Raw genomic sequence first — 24,073 nt, forward strand, 5'->3', positions numbered from 1 at the left:
CAGTACACTCTCTGACTTTATTTATTACACTTCAGTGCCAGAATCTATTCATCTGTTCACAGTATGTTGATTCTATGTGAAAATTGGAAGAAGTTGACGAAAAACTCAACCAGGTGACAACACAATACAATATTTTAATGTCTCAAACAAGTGGGTAGACAGAAATGGTACTATATGTGCTGGCTGTTCCAAGTCAACAATGTGATTATAATTATAATTCAGTGGAATAGGCTCAAAGGTATAAGAGGAAAATTTACAAATTCATCTATGGCTATTTTGATGAAGACTACATTCTTGCAGTTGTGAACAGTATAAAAGATGTGATGTGGAAAACCAATGACTAACCCCCAATCTAACTCACTTGTAAGGTTTTGGATATGTTCACATCCACTTATTGAGGAGCCTAGGAGCTAAAAGAAAAGGTTGAATATGAAATAACCCTCCAGGAAAACCCAACGTAAAAGCTTCATCGCCACTAACGCACAAAGATGCAGTCTTCACAGTCCGACACTGACCACTCTGTAGTTGATCCACTACAAACTCATGTGCAATGAGCGCCACCTAGTGACTGTAGTGAGCTTTGTTTGTTTTGCAGAGAATGATTAAAATACAGTGAGGTCGGTACAGTCAGATGTGGCAGTGCGTGATGATAAGTTCAATTAAATGTGTTTCAGCACAAAGAAAAAACTTTTGAACAGTTAAAACAGATAAAATTTTCTTTGGATGGAATTTGACTTTTACCCGACTTAGCCACATTATTTAACAAGAGTCATCAAGTTAGGGTTAGTAATCCTGTCAACTATTACCAAAGACACAGTATGTACAAGTAATCTCAGTCAGGTGTACAAAAAAACAAATCCTGTCTGAAAACTAGTACTAATACAAAAAAATGCTTAAAAGAGAGAAATGTTCAAACTTGAGGTTTAGAGTTACCATGAAGAGCTCATGAGTTGATTGAACGAGATCGGACGGCCCCATCGTCCTCGTCGTCATTCGGCTCTTCCTCTCCCTGGTTGAGAGGCTCTGTGTCAGAGTCTCTCTCCGCCTGCTCTGACCTCTTCGTCGTCTTGTTCAGGGTCCCGCCCTGTAGGAAAGCAAACATTAACTGAACACTGCGCACCGTGACGGAGTCAGCTGTCAAAAGACAAACACAAAGCACGTATGAAATGGTTCACTGGAAGTCTATTTTGTGCCTCACCTGTCTGTGGTCGACAACGTTGAGCAGCACCGAGGTGACGATGCAGCTGATGGTGTTGGCCAACATGAAGATCATCATCCTCTGCCAACGCCACAATGGAATCTTGGTTTCACTGGCAATGCAATTTGACAAAAACAACACAGGTAAATAAAGATGAATAAACCAGGGACCATTAGTGCAGTGCAATGAGATCCCGATCTGGAAAAATTACCTACCTAGATTTGGTGCCTAAAATTTGTCCTACAACCAGATTGGACACCCCGATCCCAACCATCTGTATGGAGGTGGCCATGCCCATGGCTGTTCCCAGGGTCGCCTGAGGTACAACTAGGGGTATGGATGGCCACATGCTCGCCTGGCATACAGCACAGAAAGCAAAAGGTCAGAGACAAAACACATTACTGCAAATAAAATGAAAACACTGAGCAAGTAATTTGCAGACACCAAAAATTACAAATTTTCTTTTCTTTTTGTTGTTGTCCTATTTACCCCATCCAATCACTTATGTAGTGGGACTGGAAACTTTAATGGACATTCAATAGAATATAAATGAGGATAATCATTCATCATCATCAGCTAATCAAAGAAATTCTTTGGTGACAGAAGAAGAAAAAAATTGTGTCAGTTGAGTCTGTATCTGAGCCAAACTCACAGCAGCGAAGGAGTAAGTGACTCCCAGCCATATGGTGGAGACCAGAGGAGGGACGAAGGTGAAGGCCAGGAGTCCGAACACGGGCAGCGTGAGGACGGCACAGGTCAACGCAAAAATGCCCCGCAGACCCACAAAATCCTAGCAAACGTACAGAATGTAATGTGTTACTCCGACTTACCTAGTTCTTTTACACTGCTTACTTGACAGATTTTTTTTTGGGGGGGGGGGGGAGACAGGAAACAGGTTTAGGAAACAGATACTCACTATGAGAATGCCCACGCTGGCTGAGAGGACCAGTGAGCTGTCATACACTGCCCCAGCGATATAGGCTGCCTCCTTCTGACTGTAGCCGTTGTACTTATCTTGAATGAACTTACTGGACGGGAAAAAAACACAGCATGGGTGTGAGAGTGGTTGCTTTGTCTTCTAAGGTCTCGGTTATGTTTATTATTGTTATCAATATATCGTGAATGTACAGTACTGGACTGTAATCTAATGTATTCGTGAGTTGTTGTGCGTCGATAAACCTATACCTGGCATCTGCAATAAAGGGAAAGATGCCATTGTAGAAGAACATGATGGTGAGAACCAGTAGCCAGTATCTTAACGACAGGAGCTTAACATCCTGTATTCTCTGCACACACGCATGCACGCACACACACACACACACACACAGAGAGAAGAAAATAAATTAATCAATACAATCGCCAGGTAGTACTGCGTGCACACTACAACAAAGCTAAGGTTTTCAACAGAAAAGGTGAGATCTTCATAATGTTAGGAATCAGGTTATTATTGAAATATTCTGTCCGCACCACTTTGCGAGACTCCTCTTGGATGGTTCCATCAAGACCCAGCTGCCTCATTCCAATCTTGTCCAGTGTACTGACTAGGATGGCTGACAAAAAGCCCAGCACACATAAAAGTGCACCTAGAAAAAAAAAAGGGATCGCATGGTATATGAGAAAAAATACTCCTGCTTACGGCTTCTTTTTTTCTTATGACTTAGACCTTGAGGAGTTTACATACCACCCCAGAGCGTCCACTGCATGCCATAATTTTCCTCAAACTTCTGGGTGAAGAAGAAGTTCAGGACAGAACCCAGGCGTGAGAAAGCCAGGGTCAGTCCGAAGGCCAGGGCCAGCTCCTTCCCTTTGAACCAGAAGGCTGTGATGCGGTTCTGAACGACTGATGAGGACGAGGAGAAGAGAGCGGTTTAGGAACATGCCTTTAGAGTTGTCACTGCAGACTTTTGATTTGTGTAAGGTGGCCTTACTGGTCAGAGATCCGTTGCCTGATCCGAACAGCAGTCGGCCTGTGAGCATTAGTGGCAGCAGATAGGGAGTTCCTTTGAGGTGGGACCCCAGTGCAAACAGCGACGAGCCCAACACGCACAGAGAAGAGAACAGAAACACACCGACTGCAAAGAGGACACAAAAATTAATCCATCATGACAATCTAATGTGTCTTTTGTTTGTTCAAACTGATTTGCGAATAAGATATAGATTAACTTACAGCGGTTTCCCAATTTGTCAATCAGAAACCCAGCGATGATAACCACAACTGCATTCCTGTTGATAGGGTTGTAAAAAAAAAAAAACACAACTGAAGCTCTTCACTGGTTGGCCATTCATCACTATATGTGCAGATCAATGCTTTTGTGTACACACGTCCAAGCGTAGATGGCATAGAGAAGATTGTACTGCTGAGGGCTCATCCCCAGTCCCAACACACACTCCACCGTCCCATTGATCACTGTCGCATTGGGACATGTCAGATTCTGTCAGATAGGAGGGAAGGCATCGAGAGGTTCAAAAAGTCCAGATGCCATATCACAATGATCCCGATGAGTAAATCATCTCGTACTCGTAGCATCTTTGAGCTTTTTTCCCCCGCTGCACTGCTACCTCTCACTCACCCCTTGGAACTGATCCTGCAGAACACTGGGGATGTCAAAGCAGAAGTAGGAGCCAAACGTCAGCAGGCAGTTGAAGAACAGCACCATGAAGCGATAATATGCTGTAAAACAACAACAACAACAACAACAAGAAAAGAGTGGATGACTGGTTTTCCTGGACTTTTCTAACTTTAACAAATGAAAGTGGAAACTCAACACAAGGAGAGACACTAACAAACAAAACACTTTACTATTTCACCATATAACAATATGGACACATGAGAGGCTGAAAAAAGTCTTATCGTCCTTCTCAGTTAAGGGTCAAAATTCAAGTGAGGTAATTTTTTTTCTCTTCTTTTCATAAAATCACATTTCCTTTCATTGGGTCAAATGGAAACTTTAGTGTTGACCTACTTGCAGACTTAACTTACTGGTAATAAAGGCTTCAACCTCAACCCCCCCATTATACAGAAATAATAAGATGGCAAGCCGTCACATATGCTAGCAACTGTTCATTTAGTCACATGTGATCGTGACACTCTGAAGACATTAAATGCTGAGCTGGTCCTTCACAGGGGCCCAGTTGGTGTTTATCAGTGTGACTGAGGTCTGACCAGATCAGCAGAATTTGGTGACTCAAGTTAAGCTAATTCTGAGGAATAACGACACGACAGTGGGACGTACCTTTCTCCGCCGGCTGCGCCATTTTATGTTTTTTTGAGGAAAAGCGCCGTTAGTTACAAAATAAAACCGCTAAAATCTCATTCTTCAGTGTTGTTTACATGAGCAGACTTGTGTATCTGGGTTTGCAGAGAGGAGGGAGGAGGGAGGTCTTCTTCTTCTTCTTCTTCTTCTTCTTCTTCTTCTTCTGCTTCTTCCTTTGGCGGTTGGCAAAGAACTAGTTGGCCCATTACCGCCACCAGCTGGTGGGAAGTGTGGCCCTGCATCTGCATCGCTATTATACTATTATTCAAAATAAATAAAATGAAGGAAAAAAACACCAACAAAACAAATCATATCTGACAAAAAAAAAACGCTTATTGACAAAACAGATTCCTGTTTTCATCTGTAACTGTTCGCTGGTTCGTTATTTAGCTTATTTATTATATTAAACACACAAAAATAAAAATAAAAAATGCACTTAATTACAAATAGCACCTGAAGCTTTTTTTTTGCCTATTTGATGAATATTTATGTACTTATTAATTCTTGCATTTTGAATAATATCTTATTGGTTGAATGCACTTATTGTCAGTCGCTTTGGACAAAAGCGTCTGCTAAATGAATGTAATGTAATGTCATTTTTTTTACGAGGATTTCCACCAAACTGTGTTATCAGGACACTTCCTTTCTTCTTTCATATTTGTAATATAAGAACGAGACAGTCATGTGTACTGGTTTTCATTATTATCGTACAGGGTAAATTGGGAATATACGTAGCGCGTTTTGGACGACTTGTCCCTCGGCGGACACCATCGGACACCGGCGTTAAAAACATCATAGGTCCACACTCTGACAACAATTAGGATTATCATGCGTTTCATAAACCATGTGTTCACTCGAGTTGTTGTATCTTAAACCTTTGAAATGTCCGTCTTGCGACGAGCGGAGACTTGGGAGATATCTGAGTCTGAGGAGGAAACAGACGTCGAGACGAAACCCGATTCAAAACTCAGCGACAGCGGTCGAACAACGACCACAGAGGCAGAGCATCATCCGAGTTCAAACCACAAACGCAAAACCCCGTCGGCAACGGGAAGCACATCAGGCCAAACTTCTGCTCTGGCCCCTCCGCGGCCACACGGGTCCGTCGCCGCAAGTCCTGCGAGGAAACGCCGCACTCGGGAGGAAGTGGAGGCGGACAGACAGAGAGCCGGGGAGAGGAAGGAGGAGCGGGAGAGACAGAGAGCAGCCAAGGCCCGGGAGAAGGAGGAGCGGAGGCAGGAGCAGCAGCGGAGGAGAGAAGCTGCGGAGGAACTGAGGAGTGTGAGGCCGGAGAACTGCCTCAAGAGTCTGACTGTGCGCATCGATCCAGGTGAGCAGGCTCCCCGTGCTGCCTTCAGGTGCCGTCGGAAACTGAGGCAAGATCAATCATTTGGTGCTCAAAAATCAAATCAAAACCGTTTCTGATTGACAGTAGGATGTATTAAGAAACACAGTACTTCAAATATAGTTTGATGGGGGGGGGGGAAATACACGTAGAAAATGTTAATAAATAGCACTTTTCATTGCTAAAAGCAATCTCAAAGTGCTACAGAGTAAAATCACAATTTTACAATAAAATTGGGTTTCTTAGGTTAAAGTGTGCCATCTTTTTTTCTTTCTTTCAGTGACAAATTACTCTTGCCGTCGATGTCTCTAACTGATGGCTTCAAATTTAAAAAAAGAATTATTACATAATTAATCATGCATGTGTGTAAGACCATAATGGTTATATGTAAAAATAAAATTATCGTTTGGTTAACTATCTTAAATAGTTAACCAAACGTAGTCCGAAGCAAACTCGAGGCGAAAATAGATGTGGCAGCATCATAGACTGTATATAAACGGGCAGCATTTGTGTAGGGTGCCACATTGTGGTTTGTATAATCAGACAACTGCTTACTTTGGCCCATTTCCCAACATTTAAAAGGCATCACCTCAACAGGTTTTTATGACAATAACTGAAATTGTGCACAAGTGAGTTTTGGGTTTTTTGCAGCTCTTCTGCAGCAGGATGGCTCAGACATCTTGCTTGACTCCCTGGCTGCCTTTGAGTGGAGGTTTAGCATCGAGAGCCAGCAGCTTCCTCACAGCATCACCTGGACCAGAGATTTGCCTCAGGTAAGCACCTCACCTGATCATTTTTCACTAAAGTCAAACCTTACCGTGCATTTGAATTGATTGTTAATTGTTACATTTTGTTTTGGGGTGTATTGCATTTGCTGTATTTCTACAAACACATTCTTAATTTTTTTCAAGTTTCAGCAGGGAGGAGGTGGCATGGGTTCAGTGGAGGAGGAGCAAGTGGTGCTGCTGCTGGGTCTGACTGACTTCCTGGACATGGTGATCTGTGTGAAGAAAGTAAGCCTTTCCAAGTCATGTAAAATTAATTCCGATTGTCTGGTTGTCTGTGTTAAATAGCACTCGTGCTGCACTATACAGCCTCTGCAATACTGCATTCTGTTGCCACTGCAGATGCTCGACAGTGAGGGGGACGAGACAGGGATGGGATCTTTTCTCGGTCCTCTTTTTGAAGTGCTTAACCGTGATGCCAAGAAGGATGTGACTCTCTTAATGACAGACTCTCATCCAGGTCAAGGGTCAGTGTATCTGTCTGTGACGACGATGGTCTGTGATGGGCAGAGAAATTGATGCTTTATCCCTCATGCGCTTCTTCATTCTGTAGCTTTATTGTTCCATTCAGACACGTCGTCTGTGTTAGCGTTCATGTAAACACTCTGACCTAACTCATTGGTTTTCTCCCCAACAGGACAAATGTTTGTCACGTGCAGTGCGACCTGGGAATGGGAAATCTGAATGTTGAGGAGGTCTGTTTACCTTAATTTTTTATTTTCAGGTAGAAACTGGTAAAAACTGTAACAACAACAACAACAAAAAGTGTGTTCACAGTCCACAGAAGTTTAGGGATTTATTTGGTGTTTTAAATGTCTCTTCCCAGGTTCTTGTTTACTTGCAGCTCTGCAAGAATATCTCAGTGGTTTTCCTGAATGGCTGGCAGGAGGTCACTAACCATGTGTGTGCTGTCACCAAGGCCTTATCAAAACGCCCTTTCAAGTACGCACCTATATCGAGTTGATGTCACATAAACAGAACATTCCCCTTCAGAAATTCACTATAAATCACAACCGGGCCTTTAATCCAAATATACTCGCTCACTAACTAAACATATGCATTATGCTGTTCTCTTTTACCGTCCTTCAATTTCCTTACAGACTCCTGACCGAGCGAGTGGAGCTGCCCTTCTGTGTGGACGGGTCGTGGGCCAGCGGGGCTCGGGTAGAGAGGGATGGCTCGGGACTAATTCAGGTCTGGTGTAAACAGATCCAGCAGCTGAACAGAGTTAGCCCTGCTGTTGCCTCCACTGTGACTGCAGCCTATCCGTCCCCTCAGCTCCTGCTGCAGGTTAACCTGAGTGCACCTCAGCCTCTAAGTGTTGTTTACAGAATAAATTCACAATTTTTTTTTCCTTAAACTCCTATGTTGTTTTTAGGCGTACCAGAGCTTGGGGTCAGAGGAGGAGAGGAAGGGGCTGCTGGCTGGTCTCTTGGTAAAAAGTGGAGGTAAGGAGAGACGTTTAGGACCAGAGATGTCAGCCAGAGTTTACCGATGCTTCACGGCTCAGAACCCGCAGCTGGTCCTCGACTAATTTGTCCACTTGAGACTGAGATGGATGGACATCAGACACTTTCTCACCACTTAGCTGCTAATATGTAAATGTTTATAAGCTAAATACATGCCTGAGATATCATGTTCACTTAAGAACCTATGCAGATCAAGGAATTAAATATGTTAATAGAATACTTTGTAAAATATAGAATGATACAATGTGTATTGATTTAATACAGTATTTTGATCAATTATGTATAAATGCAAGCTGACCTGTTGGAGGGACCTCGAAGAAAACTCCATATTTTTGTCTGTACAAATGAGTATATAAAAATGAGATGCAACACGACTTTTCATTTTTCTTTTCTTTTATAGAATTGCCTGAGTACGAAAGTTCATAAACAAAGCATAAATGTACAAAGAAGAAAAAAAAGCGCAGTAGCAAATTCTGTTCTGAATGTTGACATTCAAGCCAAGTGGTTTAGTCATTTTCACAGTATCAAAAAGCAACTCCTTTCTCCCTGGACTCTGTCCCTGATAATGACAAGTGTGCACTTTTGCAAGACAAAACAATCAGAGCATACAGATGGCTCATATAAACCCCATGATAAAATGAGAATGAATGACCCCAATGTCACTCTAAAATGTCAACTGCGTTAAATGTCTCACTCCCATTTTTCCTTTCATTGACAAAGTAATACAGAAATAGGTAAAAAAGAGAAGCAACAATCCACTCAAATATTGGCTAAAAGACGAGATTGTTTTTTTCTCCATGATTTCCGTCAGGAGACACTGATGGCAATGGTAGAATAGCTGCGAGCCAAACACGGAAAGTTACTCTTTGATCGCAAGTCATGTCCAGCGGCATCTTTTGCATTGGTAATCCTCTGGCTCAGAGCAGCAGCTGTCGTAGTCGCTGCTGGGAGGAGTTGGTGGGCAGTGGCAAGTGCAGGGTTGAGTTTGAGGTGACGTCTGACATGGACACTGGTATGAGACTGTGTCAGGCAAAGGACTGGTGCAGGGGCTCAGGGAGGAGCAGGCACTCAGGATGGATGCCGGGCTCGGGATGGGGCTGGGGCTGGGGCTGGGGCTGGAAGGCAGGCTCGTCTCCTCGTGGAAGTCCTCGGGCCAGTCCCCGTGCTGCTCCGAGGCTTCAGGGCTGCTGCTGCTGAGGGTGAAGACCCAGCCTAGCTGTGTGTGAAGGACGGTGCGCAGGCCTGGGGGCAACTCCAGAGCACTAACTATGTCCGGGCAGCAGGGCAACATTTGGCGGAGCTGGGCACAGCAAAGGTATTGCAGGGAGGTGCGTGTATAGCAGGCACGGATCACCTTCATACTGCTCTTGGCTGCTGTGGAGCACACCATGGGGTAGAACTTATTTCTGGGCAGCCTCGTGGCAGCAACTCCTGTTGTAGCAGAAGAGATGACTGAATGACAACACTTCCATGAGTAAAATGCCATTTTCTTACAGGTCCTGCTATAACTACTGGGGAATACGCACCTATGCAGTGCCGATTCTTGTAAAAGGTCAGGGTGCCATGCCAGGTGTCGAGGTGCACTCCAATGATGGAGCCTTGTCCAAAACGAGAGGAGAACTTCACTTTGTGCCCTTGGTGCTGGAGGAGACCTTCGAACAGATACAGATGTTATCGCTTCGGTCATCCAGTTTCACAGACTCCTCTGAAAACTTAAGGGCTATTGGAATCTCTGTACTCTGACTCTCTAACCTGTGTAGGAAAGCCCCAAACTATCGTCATCATGGCCCAGCAGGCTGCCAAAGCTGTATTTGAACCTCTCCAGATTTACCTCCGAAGTTCCAATTCCCACCATCTACACCAATCAAAACACAAAGAGCAAAACAGTGGACATTCTAGCTCACCAGTCGGTTACAGATTGCAATTACACCCAACACTTTTTCAAAAACAGTTCATGATTAGCAGTATTCAAAGGATTGCTACCTACCATATCGGTTCCATAGACAGGAGAGGTCATCTTCACTTCCCAGAAGTGTTGGCCGTCTGACAGCTCCTTGGTGCCGCGTATGGCAGACGTGCCGCAGCTGTAGTCCGAGTGAAAGCTCACTTTCCTGTTGTCACAGCTGAGGAGGGCTCCGGACGACTTGTACAGCTCGTCCCATACCCAGTCAAAACCTGACAGTGCACCAGACATGCAGGCTTAACACTACACTTGTGTCAACAGCATTGTTTTTAAGCCTATTACCATAAAACTAATATTGAGTTTTGATCATTGATTTTTGAGAGGTAATGAAATCAGTAAAAATCTATATGGTGATAATAAATTATGTTTTTACTATCAGTGTTAATTTGTCTGTGATCTGGTTTTCTTAACACTACACTTGCCCTGCTGTGTTCTTATGGTGTATTACTGAATTCATCGGCTTTTGCTCACTCTGATCCTCCTCTCCGCAGAGGCAGTCACTGTTAAGAGCGATTCCAGGGCCGAGAGCTTCCAGTCGCTCACACTGGCAGAAAGACTCTCCTATCACCGGTACCGTGCTGGGTGAGGCCACCACCTCTGAGACGCTCTGGGGACGTGCGGGGTAATCCACTTCAGACTCCTCGTCACTGATCTGGTTGACACAAAAAGCACGAGCAGCAACACATAAGTCCGTAGACGTGGTCATGGTCCAGAAATGTTCCAGCGAGATCCGGTGGGGAGAACTTTCGGATGATGTTAAAACGTTTTATCAATTTTTCAAGAAAAAAATTACTTATAGTGTCAATAAAGAGCAACCTAAAAGAGCAGTAGGTTGCTAATCCAGAAAAGGAAAATTATAACCTTGTTGTATTGCACACTACAATCCACAGAGCCACATGCGATCTATCACCCATATGCCATGTTTCACTAAAACCTGTTCATGGTTCCTATTGGTGAGACAAGTCATGTGTGCCAGTAAGTAATATTAGACCCTTTCCAAAAATACTGGGCCTCCTGTCCTTCCTCTTGCCGACCTGACCATGTCTTACGCACAGCCATGTAAGCGAGGACACAGTCCCAGTGGAAAACTACTTGTACTCAGGTAGAAATTACTGGATACAGCTAATACTTATCCCCAAACAGGGATTATTATTATTATTATTATTCTAACAGCCAACAACTGACGAGTGTCAGTGTATCAATCTCCAGTTCTATCTGAATTTACCATAACTAACACTTTTCTCCACTTCTCTATTCATGTTTTCATCTTGATTTCCACCCTAAAACCCTCTGTGCCTCACCTGTGTCGTCGTCGGGCCTTCCCACTCCTCTCTGTCCAGTGTCTGGATCCCTGCCATGGCATCTGTCTCTTGTCGTGATTCGCTCCAGGCCCAAGCGCGAGCCCGGCCATTTCTGCCTCTTCTCAGCATGGCAGCTCTGTGAACGCCCGACCCAAAGGCTTATGACCAGCTGGTAGGTGTGGTGTAGTAGCACATGTGCTTTTTGCTCAAGTCAAGTAAAATCACTGTTTAACTGCAGCCTCTCTGCTAATTTATTTTTTTGACATGTTTTGTTGAGGTCAGATTCCTTTGTGACAGATACACAAGCATATCCAATCTCACATTTTCCAGAACTAGCCGGCTTTATTCAAGGAAGAGAGACAGACTTTACTAATTCAACTGAATATGAGTTTATCTGCAAAAATGACCTATTAACGAATAAAAAAGTATATCTAAAACTAATGACCAGAGTAAAAACTCTGAAGTTGTTGTTTGACTGATGAATTTTAGGGTGGAATGTGTTTTTCTCTTCCAACCTACTTACTTATCTCGCATTCTCATCATGTTTGCCAAATGCCTAACAAACTTGTTGGATGACTAAAGTACAAGCTTTTCACCCGTGGTTTTTGTTTCTCAGTCAGCTCCTACAGTCAGTCAGAACCTGCCAAATATTATTGCGAGGGATCAATCATTCAGACTTATCTTTGTGTGGTAGCTTGTCTAATTCTAACCGGCCCTGACGTCACAGTTGGCTGCAGGAAATGTTTCCACACACTTGAACCGCACCCCCTGCTCAGTAGCAGCATGGTGGCTCCCTTCCACGCTCCAACAATGTGTACCAAGCATAAATCATATATCTGAATACACACCTTTCCTAATATTGACTGTACACCGTTCTATAAAATTATATGGAAGTTAAGTTCCCTATGATATTTGATTTAGGTAATGTTCGATGGAAGTCCATTAGAAACGATGTGGCAATAATTTAAACATCTCTTCATTTTTGATTCTGCCTCAATTCAGTTTATATTCATAATGTATGTAATAACACAAGCATCATTTCTTAGTTGTCTTTTTCTTAGTAACTTCACACTCTCTTCTGGCGTTGTCGACCCAGAGGGCAAAAACAAACAGAGCAGAAGTATGTTTGCGTGTGTTGAACTATTTAATCCGTGTTGAGTTTTGTCTTTCAGAAAAGTAAGAAAGGTATTTAGAAAAAATTCACATGGAGGAGGGAAACAAAAAATATCTGCATAACAAAGTTTTATTATACTCTATATTATGCGTGCTTTTATTAATAGATTTATTATAAGTGTTATAGATTATTCTATATAATAAGAATCTTTAGTTGATGTTTTGTTTTCTCAGTGCTTCTTGACCCGATACCATGCCAGCACTGAACGCAAGCAGCTGGTAACTGTTTTAGGAGCAGGTGCAGGAGATAAATGCCAATAATTTAGATTAGTAAGTCTGGAGCTAGTCTCACTTTAATTGGGCCTTAACCTACATACGGTAAATGCATCATCTGGACAACACAGTCAAGTCAAATTTCAGTACATCAGCCAGGAGTGTGACAGTGAGATGAGTGGGTTACGTTTCAAATGCTAGACTATTGAAAAGGTCTGAATCTCATCCTCTACATCAGCAATTGAAATTCTCACAAGTCTTACCACATAATATCAGCTGCATGGCCAAATCTCTCAGCAAGAATCACAAGTACTCAGCTACATAGTGTCGAATTTGTTGTTTCTTTTAGTTAAAAAGTAACCAACAGTGCAGCAGGGATTTTAAAATTCCAGTAGCAGATGTGCTCTTACCTTACAGCAGTCGTCCTGTACACTGTCTTGCAGTGACTCATTGGAAAGCCAGTGTGCCACTAGAACTAGAACCGACCTTGTGACAGGCGCGATCCTGTCAGCTTCTGAGAGCGAGACGTAAACATTACTTCTCCACGCCCCCGCCTCGTGCTTATTGGACAGCGCCTATGTGGAGGAGGGATTTATGTTAATGAGCTCAGGGTTAGGGAAACAATCTATTGGACTGTGGCCTTTGTGCAGATAACGTGGTGTGCGCTGGGTTCATAACATGAGGAAGGAATGTGCTCCAAAGTTTTCCTAATAAATTTGGTCATATTAATCATGCGCTGGACCTGAAATACAGTTTATAACGTAGCCGTTTACGTTGTTGTCATTTTGTTATGCTGCTGTCAATGATAGTAGGACTCACGGATTTTTAAAAGTGTCGTAAGTGTATAAAGATATTGGGATAATTAATTTTTACATACATTGTAATGTTAATCCATATTTGTCCATGTGTAATAAATATTGAGCCGACTATTTGGCTTCAGCTCATGATGTTAGAATCTTTATGAGGCTGTCGCCAACAAGTGAAACAGCCATGCCTACTTATGTTGATTGTGAAAGTTTGTGGGGCCGTTGAACGCACCGATGGTGATTCTCGGCCGCCTATTGGTGGCCCTGCGAGAGAGGCGGGACATAGATGCAAAAAAGTGCTGTCCAATTGGATAGGCGGCACATGGGGTTTTACGGAAGTCGTTTCAACCCAGTGCGTGTTGCAGTCCGAAATCCAAAATATGGACCAAAGTAATGGTAGGTCGAAACAACCGTTCAAACGAGTTCTGAAGTGGGTTTAATCTTACTCGTAGCTTGTTGAATTGTAACATTAGCTTTGTGTGTTCATGCTAAGAAAAGGCAGCTGACAGAAACCGCCGTTTTCCTCTATAATAGCTTGTATAACTCGTTAGCATTAGCTAACTAACCGTTGCTAAAACCGTTCATGGCTGACCGGAAGTTTTTCCCCCTCAACTTTTGAGAAGGTACTGACACCATCGACTGTTGGTCACATCCAACTCTCCCCTACTTACTGTGTGTTGAACACGTGAACATGGCGAAACGTGACGCTGCAAATAACGGCCAACGGTTCAGATTACCTTCTGTCACTTTTCACTGCTGTGTCCAGTTTAGAAGTGACCCACTTCGTGTAGCTGCTGCACTCACTCTGACCTAAATATATATATTCTCCCTTTCCTTTGAGACGGCAGTCTAGCCCAAGTTCGGCATGTGGTGTTGATCCTGTCAGGGAAAGGAGGCGTGGGCAAGAGCACCATCACCACGGAGCTGGCACTGGCTCTCAGGCATGCGGGCAAGAAGGTGAGGAACAACAGCTGTGTGTGTATATAACATATAAAGAGACTATTAAATATGCTACAGCTGGTTGTATTGCATGTACACTTAACAGCCTATTTAGCCAGTATTTGTTTATCAGCTCTGTTGCAATCTGTACACAATGCCTTACATGTGTTCATACAAATCATCAAATCATTCAGGTTGGGATCCTGGACGTCGACCTCTGTGGGCCCAGCATCCCGCGCATGCTGAACGTGGGCCGGCCTGACGTGCACCAGTGTGACTCAGGTTGGGTGCCGGTCTACACCGATGCCCAGAAGAGCCTGGCACTGATGTCCATCGGCTTCCTGCTGGAGGACCCTGATGAAGCAGTGGTGTGGAGGGGGCCCAAGAAGACAGGTGTGTGATTCTAGAGCTGTAAATTCCACTGCTGAGACTCGGTGAAGTACTAAAATGATTTTTAAAAATTACCAGCATGATGGACTGTATGTCTCAACCCAAGCCCTCTTAATAGCTCTGAATGTCCCATCCTGCAGCTTTGATTGGCCAGTTTGTGTCAGACGTGGCGTGGGGAGAGCTGGATGTGCTGCTGGTGGACACGCCGCCCGGCACGTCAGACGAGCATTTGGCTGTACTGGAGAACCTTAAGAAACACAGAGTGGACGGAGCCATTTTGGTCACCACGCCGCAGGTACACAACTCGACCCACACAGACCCAACTGTACATAGTCGGAGCAAGAATTTAAAATAAAGCACATGGGTTACACGGTAAAGGAATATTTTCACTGTGAAATAACCTTTTCAGACATATTCTGTGTGATCTTACATTGACATTCAAGATCAAATTGACCAGAAACTAAATGTTCAAATGCTGATTTGTGTCATTGCTGCCATCTATGCTTCCCAAAAATATGAATTGTACGGATCGTACAGGGGCCTTTGGATGCGAGACATTCACCTGAAATTGCTCTCGCTGATCTTGTTTTTGCTTCAGGCCGTATCGACGGGGGACGTGAGGAGGGAGATCACCTTCTGCAAGAAGACGGGAGTACGAATCCTTGGCATCATAGAGAACATGAGCGGCTTTGTTTGTCCACACTGCTCTGTAAGTAAACTTATTCTTACACTATTGTTTGGTCATTTTTAGACATGAAATACAAATAGCTGCTAACAAAACTGTAGTTACATTAATTGTAATCAGGAAATCAAGTCCCTTAATTGTCTGTTTTGAATATGTACTGACCAAAAAAAAAGGTTCTTGTGTATCGATTTTAACAAGTACTGTTTCTTTTCAGGAATGCAGCAACATTTTCTCCAAGGGTGGGGGTGAAGAATTGGCCAAACTGACTGGATCCGTATTCCTAGGTGAGATCATAAGTACATGTAATGTTGTCTTGCATCCACAAGGTGTCGCGACAGTCTGCTCCTCAGCCACCATTCATGATTTAGGCGGCGTCTTGCATCACTGCCATGCTGCCAAAATGGTCGATCTAGACTTCAGTGCAGCAGCAGCAAAAGGCAGCAAAAGGCTTAAAAAGGCAATGATACACATTAATCAATGATTCTTGGACAGAGTGATACATTTTTAACGGTCTCCCTCAATGGTTATCCGCTTAATGCACAGATCAATCTTCAGAGTAATGATGCAGCTAATTCAGTTCACCCTGTGGCAGCGATGAGCGGGCTGCAGCTGCTACTGCTGCGTGGCTTGAGCCAGCAGGGGAAACTGCAACCTGTGTCACAGTGGCTCTTTCAGAGAGGGCGTTACCGCATAACTCATACGTCAGTGCCCCTGAATGCACTTGATTTTTTTCCCCCATTGATGTGAATAATTTCTCAGTAATGCATCAGGTATGATGTTGCAAATATTGCAGTGCTGTTAATTGGAGCAAGTGAGTTCAGTAATCAACATTGTCCTCTCCCTTTCAGGCTCCGTGCCCTTGGATCCGCAGCTCAGCAGCAGTTTAGAAGAGGGCAAAGACTTCACACAGTTGTTTCCCGACAGCGCCACCTTCAGTGCCATCAGCAGCATTTCACAGACTCTGCTCCGCAGCCTCCAAACAGCTTGAGCCATGATGTTCACACGTCAGTACACAGGCTCTGTGAATAGTCCAGTATGATAATGGGGAGTTATTAGTCGTGTGCAAATTTTGAAAAAATGTATGTTGTATTGTCCATAAACTATTAACTTGTTTATAAATATGTATCAGCCAGTATTGTACAGGCTTGTGCAGTTAATCTTTCAGTGCTGCATTTGCAGTTCAGTGTGAAGATGATCAGCCATCACCACAGAGTGAAACAGGAGGTTTTAATACTACAATCTATTTTCGGTGAACAATAATGTAGTAAATTTCCTAAGTTAAGCTGCTAGTACAGTAATTAAATGTCACTGAGATATGCAGTACTAAAAACTATATTTTTTGAAATTTTTTGAAGTTGAAATCTTCTTTAATTCGACATCAGGATAACGTCAACACCAGTGGTTATACAGGGTCGGAGATTGGTGCGTCAGGAAAACGCATCAGCGGCAGTTCCATTTTCAGAAAACTCACTCCAGATCAAATTGGATCGGTCATTGCATGAACTTTGGCCAATTGTTCGCACTAATCTCATTTCTGCTGCATTCTACAATTGATACCATTAAGTAATTTACACATGAAAGTAGCTTCTTAATCTGGGTGGAATCTTCTGAAACTGGCCTGCTGTTCAGCTTCATATCCAACAGAAAACTGAATTCCATGCAGGACTTTTAATGGGTGGAATGTGAGAGAGATGAAGTACAGCCACAGATGACCGGGTGAAGAAGATGGAGAGGAGATGAACTTTGGAAATTACACTTGTGAGACCCAACGTGGGGCGCACACAACTTTAATGCAAACAGCAGTACTACAGGAAAACACTGACGTTTGAGAAAGTTTGCGTAATGATTAGAATACAGCTACACACAAAACCCCCACTCCACCAGCCACATACTAAAGGCAATCTTAATTAAACCAAGAATTACATCCAGAGGAATTCCAACCACTTATCACATTTAACCCACAGTGCATTAAATCTATCTATATAGACATTTATATCTCCATATATATATCTCCATATATATATGTTTAATATATCCTGGGGAATTAAAGACTTTTGCTGCATCATATAGTTCAATGAACAATTTCTTATAAATAAAATCAGCAGAAAAAAAAAATCTTAAGTCCAGACACATTTCTCTTTACAAATAGATCATTAAGATTAATGCAGAATTTTAACTCCCAAATTAATATGGGAGGAGAAAAGGCTGTGTGGCCCTTTGGTCAGCTGGAGACCTGGAGCTGCCTCACCGGCCTCATGGCCGGAAATAAGTGGAGGGAAAAATAAGGAATCTTCTTCTTCATACATTTGGTTTGAAACACACAAGACAGACAAATCACTACATTGCGCATTTACAAGTTGACTATCAAATTAGGACGACTGTACATATTGTTGAGATAAGACCATATTTATGGAGCCATTTTAATTCCTTTTTCCCCCACTTTCACTTCTTGTATGGCAGATTTTTTTCTTCTGTTTAGAACCCCACCCCATTTTACACTTTCTCCAGCAGCAACATAAAGGACAGATCTTGTAGTGGAGATGTTTGGGCGTTTATTTCGTGGAGAGAATGAGGGCGACAATGAGCCCGTAGAGACCCAAGACCTCGGCGAAGATCAAGATGAGGATCATGCCCACAAAAAGCCTCGGCTGTTGAGCTGTGCCTCTCACGCCCGCGTCGCCCACGATGCCGATTGCGAAGCCTGCTGCCAGCCCACTGAGGCCCACGCTCAGCCCAGCTCCCAGATGAAGGAAACTCCTGCACACACCACGGACACAAGTGTTAACCTGCGCAAGGATGTCGATGACTCAAGATCCCAGTAAACTGGGTTTCATTGAGGACATGTAACGTGGGAAAGTCAGAGCACCTTCAAGATTTGTGCGACTCTCACAAGGGCCTGTAATGAATGAATAGGGCTAATGGTTCCCCATAAAATAGAGGCATATATTAAAAGCTGCTCAATTTATTGTGTTTATTGTGATGGAGAACTATAGAATTCAGTGCAACATTGTGGCTGTATCTTGTTCAATCGTTCATGATCAATGGAGCTGGTGGACAACTCGTCCGTGGAGACTGTTGACAATCAAAAATAAATGTAAGACAACACAAAAGAACGGAACTGATCGATTCCACTCACTTGTAGAGGGTGACCCTCTCTGAGATGTTGTTGGCAATCAGCACCGCTACTACCAGGCCATAGATGGCTATGATACCCGCCATGACCACGGGGATGATGGACTTCATGATGAGCTCTGGTCTCATCACGGACATGGCGGCGATTCCCGTGCCGCTCTTAGCTGTGCCATAAGCCGCTCCCAGGGCTGGTGAGGAAGAGAAAGAGAGAGAGAGAAGACAACTGTAGTTAAATACAAGACAGTGTGTGATGAGTTACAAAAGAAACCAAAAGGGCAGAAGTGAAATAAGAAATAAAGAAACAATACAACGGAGCAGTTTCTGTTCCCCTTAAAAATCCAACATGGCCCCACTTGGGGAATTTTGCTGGTTTGAAAGGAAATTCCAGATCACCTGCTTGTCTACCAATGTCCACTGTTCAGCCTAAAAACCAGCCGTGTCACAGTTCGTGTCTCATCTCCTTGCTTCATCTAATTTAATTTCAGACTTCACCCTGCCGCAAGGATAGGAAATCACTGTCTGAATGAAAGAGGCATTAAGGCTCCAGCACAACAGAGGAGCAGGATACCACATCTGAGGGACGGAACCAGGCGAACCAGCAGTATGCAACATCTGTCGTGTGCTATCTCCAGTCCGCACTAGTCTCTCATGAGTAACACTGCAACGTGATGGGGAAGGAGGAGGAGGAGAGCGAAAAGCTTCATCAGCATGTTCAGCTGGCCTGTGACGCCGAGGAGGAAACATTGTGCCACCAACATCACACACACAAGCACAAATCCAAATCAATAATCCATAACCTGCTCCAATATTAGAAACGATATATGGCTAAGTATAGAACAAAAACTGGTTATAATTCAGGTGAAAAAACAGAAAACATTCTAGGTGAGATGAGAGAGAATCTCTGTGCGACATCCAACAAAGACTGTTGGAGCAAGGCAGCGTGTCATGAATCACAGACGGGCGTGTTTGACTAGATCTCCCAATGCCAGAGGGGTGTGTGCGTGCGCATGTGTGTGTGCGAGTGTGCACGTGTGTTTAAACGTGAACGTGTTCATTCCCTCACCCACAGCAGAGGCAAGAGAAAGCTCTGAAGATGCACTGACCACAGCACAGCGTCCGATTGATTTAACTGTACATTCTTATTAATGGGTCATCATTTTGACTGTACTTCCACTATACAGCAGCATTAATCACTTATGCAGTTCATATGCAGTTTAGTCTTGAACGGTTGGGGATGTTTCCCCATTTTCAGATTTGTAGATGCTGCACAGGCTAAATATAGCCTCTTTCCTCTGCAGGTCCCCTATTGCACTGGCAAAAAGAAGAAGTCAAATCCATTGGTTAGTATGTCATTTGTGAATAGAAGTCAAAATGACTGCTTGCAACAGCCAGTATAAGTAAGGGGATGAAATCTTGAAAAGCAATCAACCAGGGCAACCAATCAGCCCTGCGTACTCTAACCTACAAGCACAATGTGACGATCAAGCCCGGGGACAGTTCTGGTAACTTCCAGGTCTGGCTGTGAGGCCTTATCGATGCAGGCCACTCTGCAAATGTGTTCGTGGTGACCAACCACCTCCCCAACGACTCATCAATTTACCACCAGATTGATGCCGTCGGTAAAAGGTTCAATCGCTTCCTGCCGGCCACAGAGACGAGTGTAACTGGGCCCTGTTTTCTCAGGCCCAAGACAAATGCACAAGGCTGTCTTAACTTTGTGTTTTGACTTTGTGGAGGTGCCAAACTCTTCGCTTGAAGACTAAATTCTTCAAAAGCAAAATAAATAATATGGTAGATCATATAATGCAAACTGACTTAACCCCTGCACAATGAAGGACACAAACCAACCTGAGCACTTCAATATAAAAAAGGCCACGGTCCAAAAAACAATCCTGGTAATGAAGCTACAGAAAAAGCCAATAAAACAATATTCTGGAAACGCCCAAGTCTTCCTCTGAACAGCTGTTTGAGTCATTCTGCCATTCATTTATAACAAGTTACCATCAGCAAGGTCATCCTCCGACCCTTCATAAGATTGGCCTCACTGATGTGTGACAGGTGAAGGTTGTCAAGAGAAAAACTGGGATCCTCAAACGCTGCCATTCTGTCATGACGATTAAAGGTTTGATGTTGACGGCATCTGCAGTGGTGTGGAGGAACAACCTCTGGGTTTTAATCCTAATCCCTTCAGCTTAGGTAAAGAGCTTTCACCCCCTTTCTTTTTTTCCTCCCTGCAGAATATTTGATGTATGGGATGCCCTTGTGACGCCTTGTGATGTCAGAGCTGGAGTTGACTCCAGCCTGGAGTGGTCTTGTGCGCAGAATGCCCACGCAAAGAAAAGAGAATTATCCGTTCCGAGTAGTGGGTGGAATGAGGAAGCACTGGTTTTAATAAAGGGAACAAATGACAAAAACCAGGAAGCTCATTATGATTAAAGAAAAATTCCTGTCTCGCAAAATGTTGTCTGTATAAAGTGTAAAGATATGAGGCTGCACACCGGCCTATCTAATGTATCAGAAGCTGAGGGATGTCTTGAGCAGCGAACAGACGATGTAAAATAAAGGTCAGGCAACTGAAAGAAAGAATAGAGACTAATCCGAAAAACAAAAGCAAGTAATTATCACTATTAATATGCAGGCCCATGGAAAAATGTAAAAGCACAGTGCAGTGAACACACATCCGCTTTAAATTGTGGTGAAAACCACCATGAGTGGATTTATCAGTGATGTCAATTAGCCAGGATATAAGGCTCCTTCAATTTCTGTTCTGGCAGACAGAGGGATCAGAGCCACTGCGGTACAGTCATCATGGGAGGTGGGACTTAATAATAATAACCTGTTCTGAGCCGAGCAGCCACCACAACTGTCACCAGTCTACTAAAACAATGCAACATCACCTGACACCAGACGCTCACACCGACATGCAGCCTGTTCCAGAAAACTGCTGACTTTTAAATTGATTTATGATCAGAATAAGGAATGTTAAATGAGAATTTGTGGTGCGAGTTTGTCATTGATTGACAATCTCTAATTACAGTGATAGTTCCTCAGCTTTTGTATACTACAGTGGCCGACTTTTACAGGAGCAAAAGCTACATTTGCGTCTCAATGACTCCACAGCATACTGTAACACTGATTCGTTAAGTTGATGCGTGAATCATCAAGTGTCTCTGTCCATCCCACCCACCACTTTGACCATGTCCCTTTTTTTGTGCCGACATGATCCCTTCCTTACCAGCTAATTCCCCAGCTGTCACCCTGTCACCACCACAGACCAGTACTACTGTAAAGCCTCAGGGGACGCTGCTACCACCACCATGCTGCCTTTGCCCATTACCACTCAGTAAAATAAAGCTGACAAATACTGTATTGGCTTCGGCATCATGCCTCTTCTCATTTCCAGCTAGAGCTGGAATAGTGGGATCATAGAATTTTTTGTTAATTTTTATAATTTAATATATTTTGATGAATTAAACCAATACCCAACGGAAGAAACCGGGTCAGATTTCTTGTAAAAAAGTTAATGCTTAGGACCTGCCTGGCGGCACTATGGATCATCTGCATGCACGTGATGAACTTTACAATGCTAATGGTGGACATACCAGATACTGAGCCGTGAAATCGAAGCATGGGTGCTGAACAATTGACTGGAAACTATGTCTTTTTTTTCCGACTGAATGCAGACAATTTGACAGTTTCCTGGAAATCTCAGTTCAAAATAACAACTGACATCTCTCATTACCATGTAGCTTGATGTGATTTGTGAGGGGATGTGTCAAAACTTTCCTTTCACTCTTCGACTCTTAAACAAGCTCGTAGATCTATAGGTTTTTGACCAAAACCATAGAGAAGGCGGGGACAGAATCCAAGATAACAATATGTCAAAATACCTAATGACCATCTCCACCATAACTGATCCACGGCCCCGAGCTCCAGCGGGTCAAGCCCTCTGTAACACTGTCAATTAGTAACTTGTAGATTTCCCATTGGAGCGCAAACATGTGAGCGTCAGCTGAGAAGCAGTATACAATTGTCATATGATGTAGTGACTGCCTTATAGGAAAGCATCCATTAAGAAACTATGGCCATTTATAAAACAAGCCAGTCTCCAGGCACAATCTCAGTGCCACTTCCGGTTTACAATACAAAAACACAGGTTTACGGTCGCTGTTCCTATCTGTGTTTTCTGTAATAATGAGCCATATTTTTGTCTTATAGAGTCGCACATTGTCAACGGTTGCAGCTGCATTAATGTTACCCAAGACCAGTGGCAAGATGGCAATTCCAAGTGAGAAGTCTCATGTGATCATCATGTGACCTTGTGTCATTCCTCTGAGCAATGAGGAAGTGCACCAGCTGATGCTGGTTCCCACTGCTCGCTTCAGTTGTTAGGGGGAAAAAAAGCAGTTTTCAGCTTAATATGACAACGGATTGGGCGAGATGATCATTTTTTTTTTTGTATTATAGCAGAGCAGTTGGGGCAGATCGACGTCAATACAATCGATCACCGGTTAAAGGTTTCTACATTCAAGCTTCATTAGTTTGCATTGAACTCAACACCCGCTGCCTCTGACAGCCGGTCGTAGCATCTCGCAGGAAAGGGGGAGATTCATCCCGATTCGATCTCGTGCAAACGGCAGCGGGCTGACGAGCAGCTAACTGAGGAGAACTGCGACACCTGACCATGCCGCTGTGACGACACCATCGAGTTTTAGCATCGGTACAAGAGTAGCGTCTTGTCCTTTGAATTCAAGCTAGAGCAACGAGGGAACTGGGCTAAAGTCGAAGCTAACTTGCGTAGTCGTCATCGGCTAACTGACTTAGCCTCCGCGGCAGAGAGAGGCGAGCAGCGACGGACCAGTTACCACACGTTTATTGACCGAACGTGAGAACATGAACCGAACATGAGAACATGAACCGAACATGAGAACATGAACCGAACATGAGAACCTGAACCTCGGCACCGAGTCACGTACACTAGCGTCGCGACATGAACCTCGGCGAGGCGAGCGGCCGGTTGCGTCGAGAGGCATCGCGGTGGACAGTTTCGCAGCAGCCCCGTCGGTGGTGGGAAAACCAATGCCAAAGGAAACAATTCACACATGGACATTTTGCGACTAGCAGACACCTTCGACACGGCAAAGACAGTTGGATAGTTACCGCTGAACACCATCGCCGCGGAGGCGCCCATCACTGCGAAGAACGGGGAGTACTCGGGGGCTTCGGACGACATTCTTCCTCACGCGGTATAAAAACAAACTAGATATACAAAATGAGTTATTATGAATGACGGGAGTCGGGGGCACTTCGCCAAAAAAAAAAAAAAAAGGTATCGAAGGCCACAGTCTGGACGACGCGAGTGCGGCGAGGAAGCGTCTGAGCACCCGACTGTCAGTGTGAACGAGCTGGTCACGACTCTT

At 43.8% G+C, this 24,073-nt stretch overlaps 5 protein-coding genes across 11 annotated transcripts; 2 read left to right on the top strand and 3 right to left on the bottom strand.

Moving 5' to 3' along the window:
- Positions 1 to 114: 114 nt before the first annotated feature.
- On the bottom strand, positions 115 to 5,454 carry mfsd1l (major facilitator superfamily domain containing 1-like). 3 transcript variants are annotated; one of them, XM_035612661.2, is made up of 13 exons: positions 5,328 to 5,454; positions 3,769 to 3,869; positions 3,521 to 3,630; positions 3,366 to 3,421; positions 3,127 to 3,270; positions 2,880 to 3,038; positions 2,666 to 2,781; positions 2,384 to 2,484; positions 2,115 to 2,226; positions 1,851 to 1,988; positions 1,414 to 1,553; positions 1,199 to 1,310; positions 115 to 1,084 (listed from the first exon to the last, which is right to left on the bottom strand). In XM_035612661.2, the coding sequence occupies exons 2-13, from the start codon at positions 3,853 to 3,855 to the stop codon at positions 944 to 946; spliced, it is 1,416 nt and encodes a 471-aa protein (XP_035468554.1). In that variant the 5' UTR covers positions 3,856 to 3,869; positions 5,328 to 5,454; the 3' UTR covers positions 115 to 943. The 3 variants fall into 3 exon arrangements, with proteins under 3 accessions (XP_035468554.1, XP_035468553.1, XP_035468552.1); XM_035612660.2 differs by having other exon boundaries at positions 4,530 to 5,368; XM_035612659.2 differs by having other exon boundaries at positions 4,432 to 5,367.
- Positions 5,221 to 8,425, top strand: LOC118287453 (probable crossover junction endonuclease EME2). Of its 2 annotated transcripts, none has more exons than XM_035612664.2 (8): positions 5,221 to 5,782; positions 6,449 to 6,570; positions 6,709 to 6,810; positions 6,925 to 7,049; positions 7,220 to 7,277; positions 7,409 to 7,524; positions 7,683 to 7,872; positions 7,961 to 8,425. In XM_035612664.2, the coding sequence occupies exons 1-8, from the start codon at positions 5,335 to 5,337 to the stop codon at positions 8,114 to 8,116; spliced, it is 1,317 nt and encodes a 438-aa protein (XP_035468557.1). In that variant the 5' UTR covers positions 5,221 to 5,334; the 3' UTR covers positions 8,117 to 8,425. The 2 variants fall into 2 exon arrangements, with proteins under 2 accessions (XP_035468557.1, XP_035468558.1); XM_035612665.2 differs by having other exon boundaries at positions 6,715 to 6,810.
- A 1-nt stretch (position 8,426) lies between these two features.
- LOC118287452 (SPRY domain-containing SOCS box protein 3-like) lies at positions 8,427 to 14,355 on the bottom strand. Its single transcript, XM_035612662.2, has 8 exons — positions 14,245 to 14,355; positions 13,112 to 13,276; positions 11,316 to 11,451; positions 10,486 to 10,666; positions 10,039 to 10,226; positions 9,804 to 9,906; positions 9,578 to 9,703; positions 8,427 to 9,482 (listed from the first exon to the last, which is right to left on the bottom strand). The coding sequence occupies exons 2-8, from the start codon at positions 13,150 to 13,152 to the stop codon at positions 8,929 to 8,931; spliced, it is 1,329 nt and encodes a 442-aa protein (XP_035468555.2). The 5' UTR covers positions 13,153 to 13,276; positions 14,245 to 14,355; the 3' UTR covers positions 8,427 to 8,928.
- On the top strand, positions 13,763 to 16,656 carry nubp2 (nucleotide binding protein 2 (MinD homolog, E. coli)). Of its 4 annotated transcripts, none has more exons than XM_035612666.2 (7): positions 13,763 to 13,903; positions 14,349 to 14,464; positions 14,641 to 14,839; positions 14,977 to 15,131; positions 15,435 to 15,545; positions 15,736 to 15,805; positions 16,370 to 16,656. In XM_035612666.2, exons 1-7 carry the CDS (start codon positions 13,888 to 13,890, stop codon positions 16,507 to 16,509), a joined length of 807 nt encoding a protein of 268 aa, XP_035468559.1. In that variant the 5' UTR covers positions 13,763 to 13,887; the 3' UTR covers positions 16,510 to 16,656. The 4 variants fall into 4 exon arrangements, with proteins under 4 accessions (XP_035468559.1, XP_035468563.1, XP_035468560.1 ...); XM_035612670.2 differs by having other exon boundaries at positions 13,832 to 13,903; positions 14,356 to 14,464; XM_035612667.2 differs by having other exon boundaries at positions 13,873 to 13,907; positions 14,356 to 14,464.
- A 607-nt stretch (positions 16,657 to 17,263) lies between these two features.
- atp6v0cb (ATPase H+ transporting V0 subunit cb) lies at positions 17,264 to 24,049 on the bottom strand. Its single transcript, XM_035612671.2, has 3 exons — positions 23,814 to 24,049; positions 18,658 to 18,841; positions 17,264 to 18,278 (listed from the first exon to the last, which is right to left on the bottom strand). Exons 1-3 carry the CDS (start codon positions 23,884 to 23,886, stop codon positions 18,074 to 18,076), a joined length of 462 nt encoding a protein of 153 aa, XP_035468564.1. The 5' UTR covers positions 23,887 to 24,049; the 3' UTR covers positions 17,264 to 18,073.
- Positions 24,050 to 24,073: the final 24 nt, after the last annotated feature.

The sequence above is a fragment of the Scophthalmus maximus genome, chromosome 16 (genome assembly GCF_022379125.1).
Source record: "Scophthalmus maximus strain ysfricsl-2021 chromosome 16, ASM2237912v1, whole genome shotgun sequence".
In the NCBI taxonomy this organism is placed as follows: Eukaryota; Metazoa; Chordata; class Actinopteri; order Pleuronectiformes; family Scophthalmidae; genus Scophthalmus; species Scophthalmus maximus.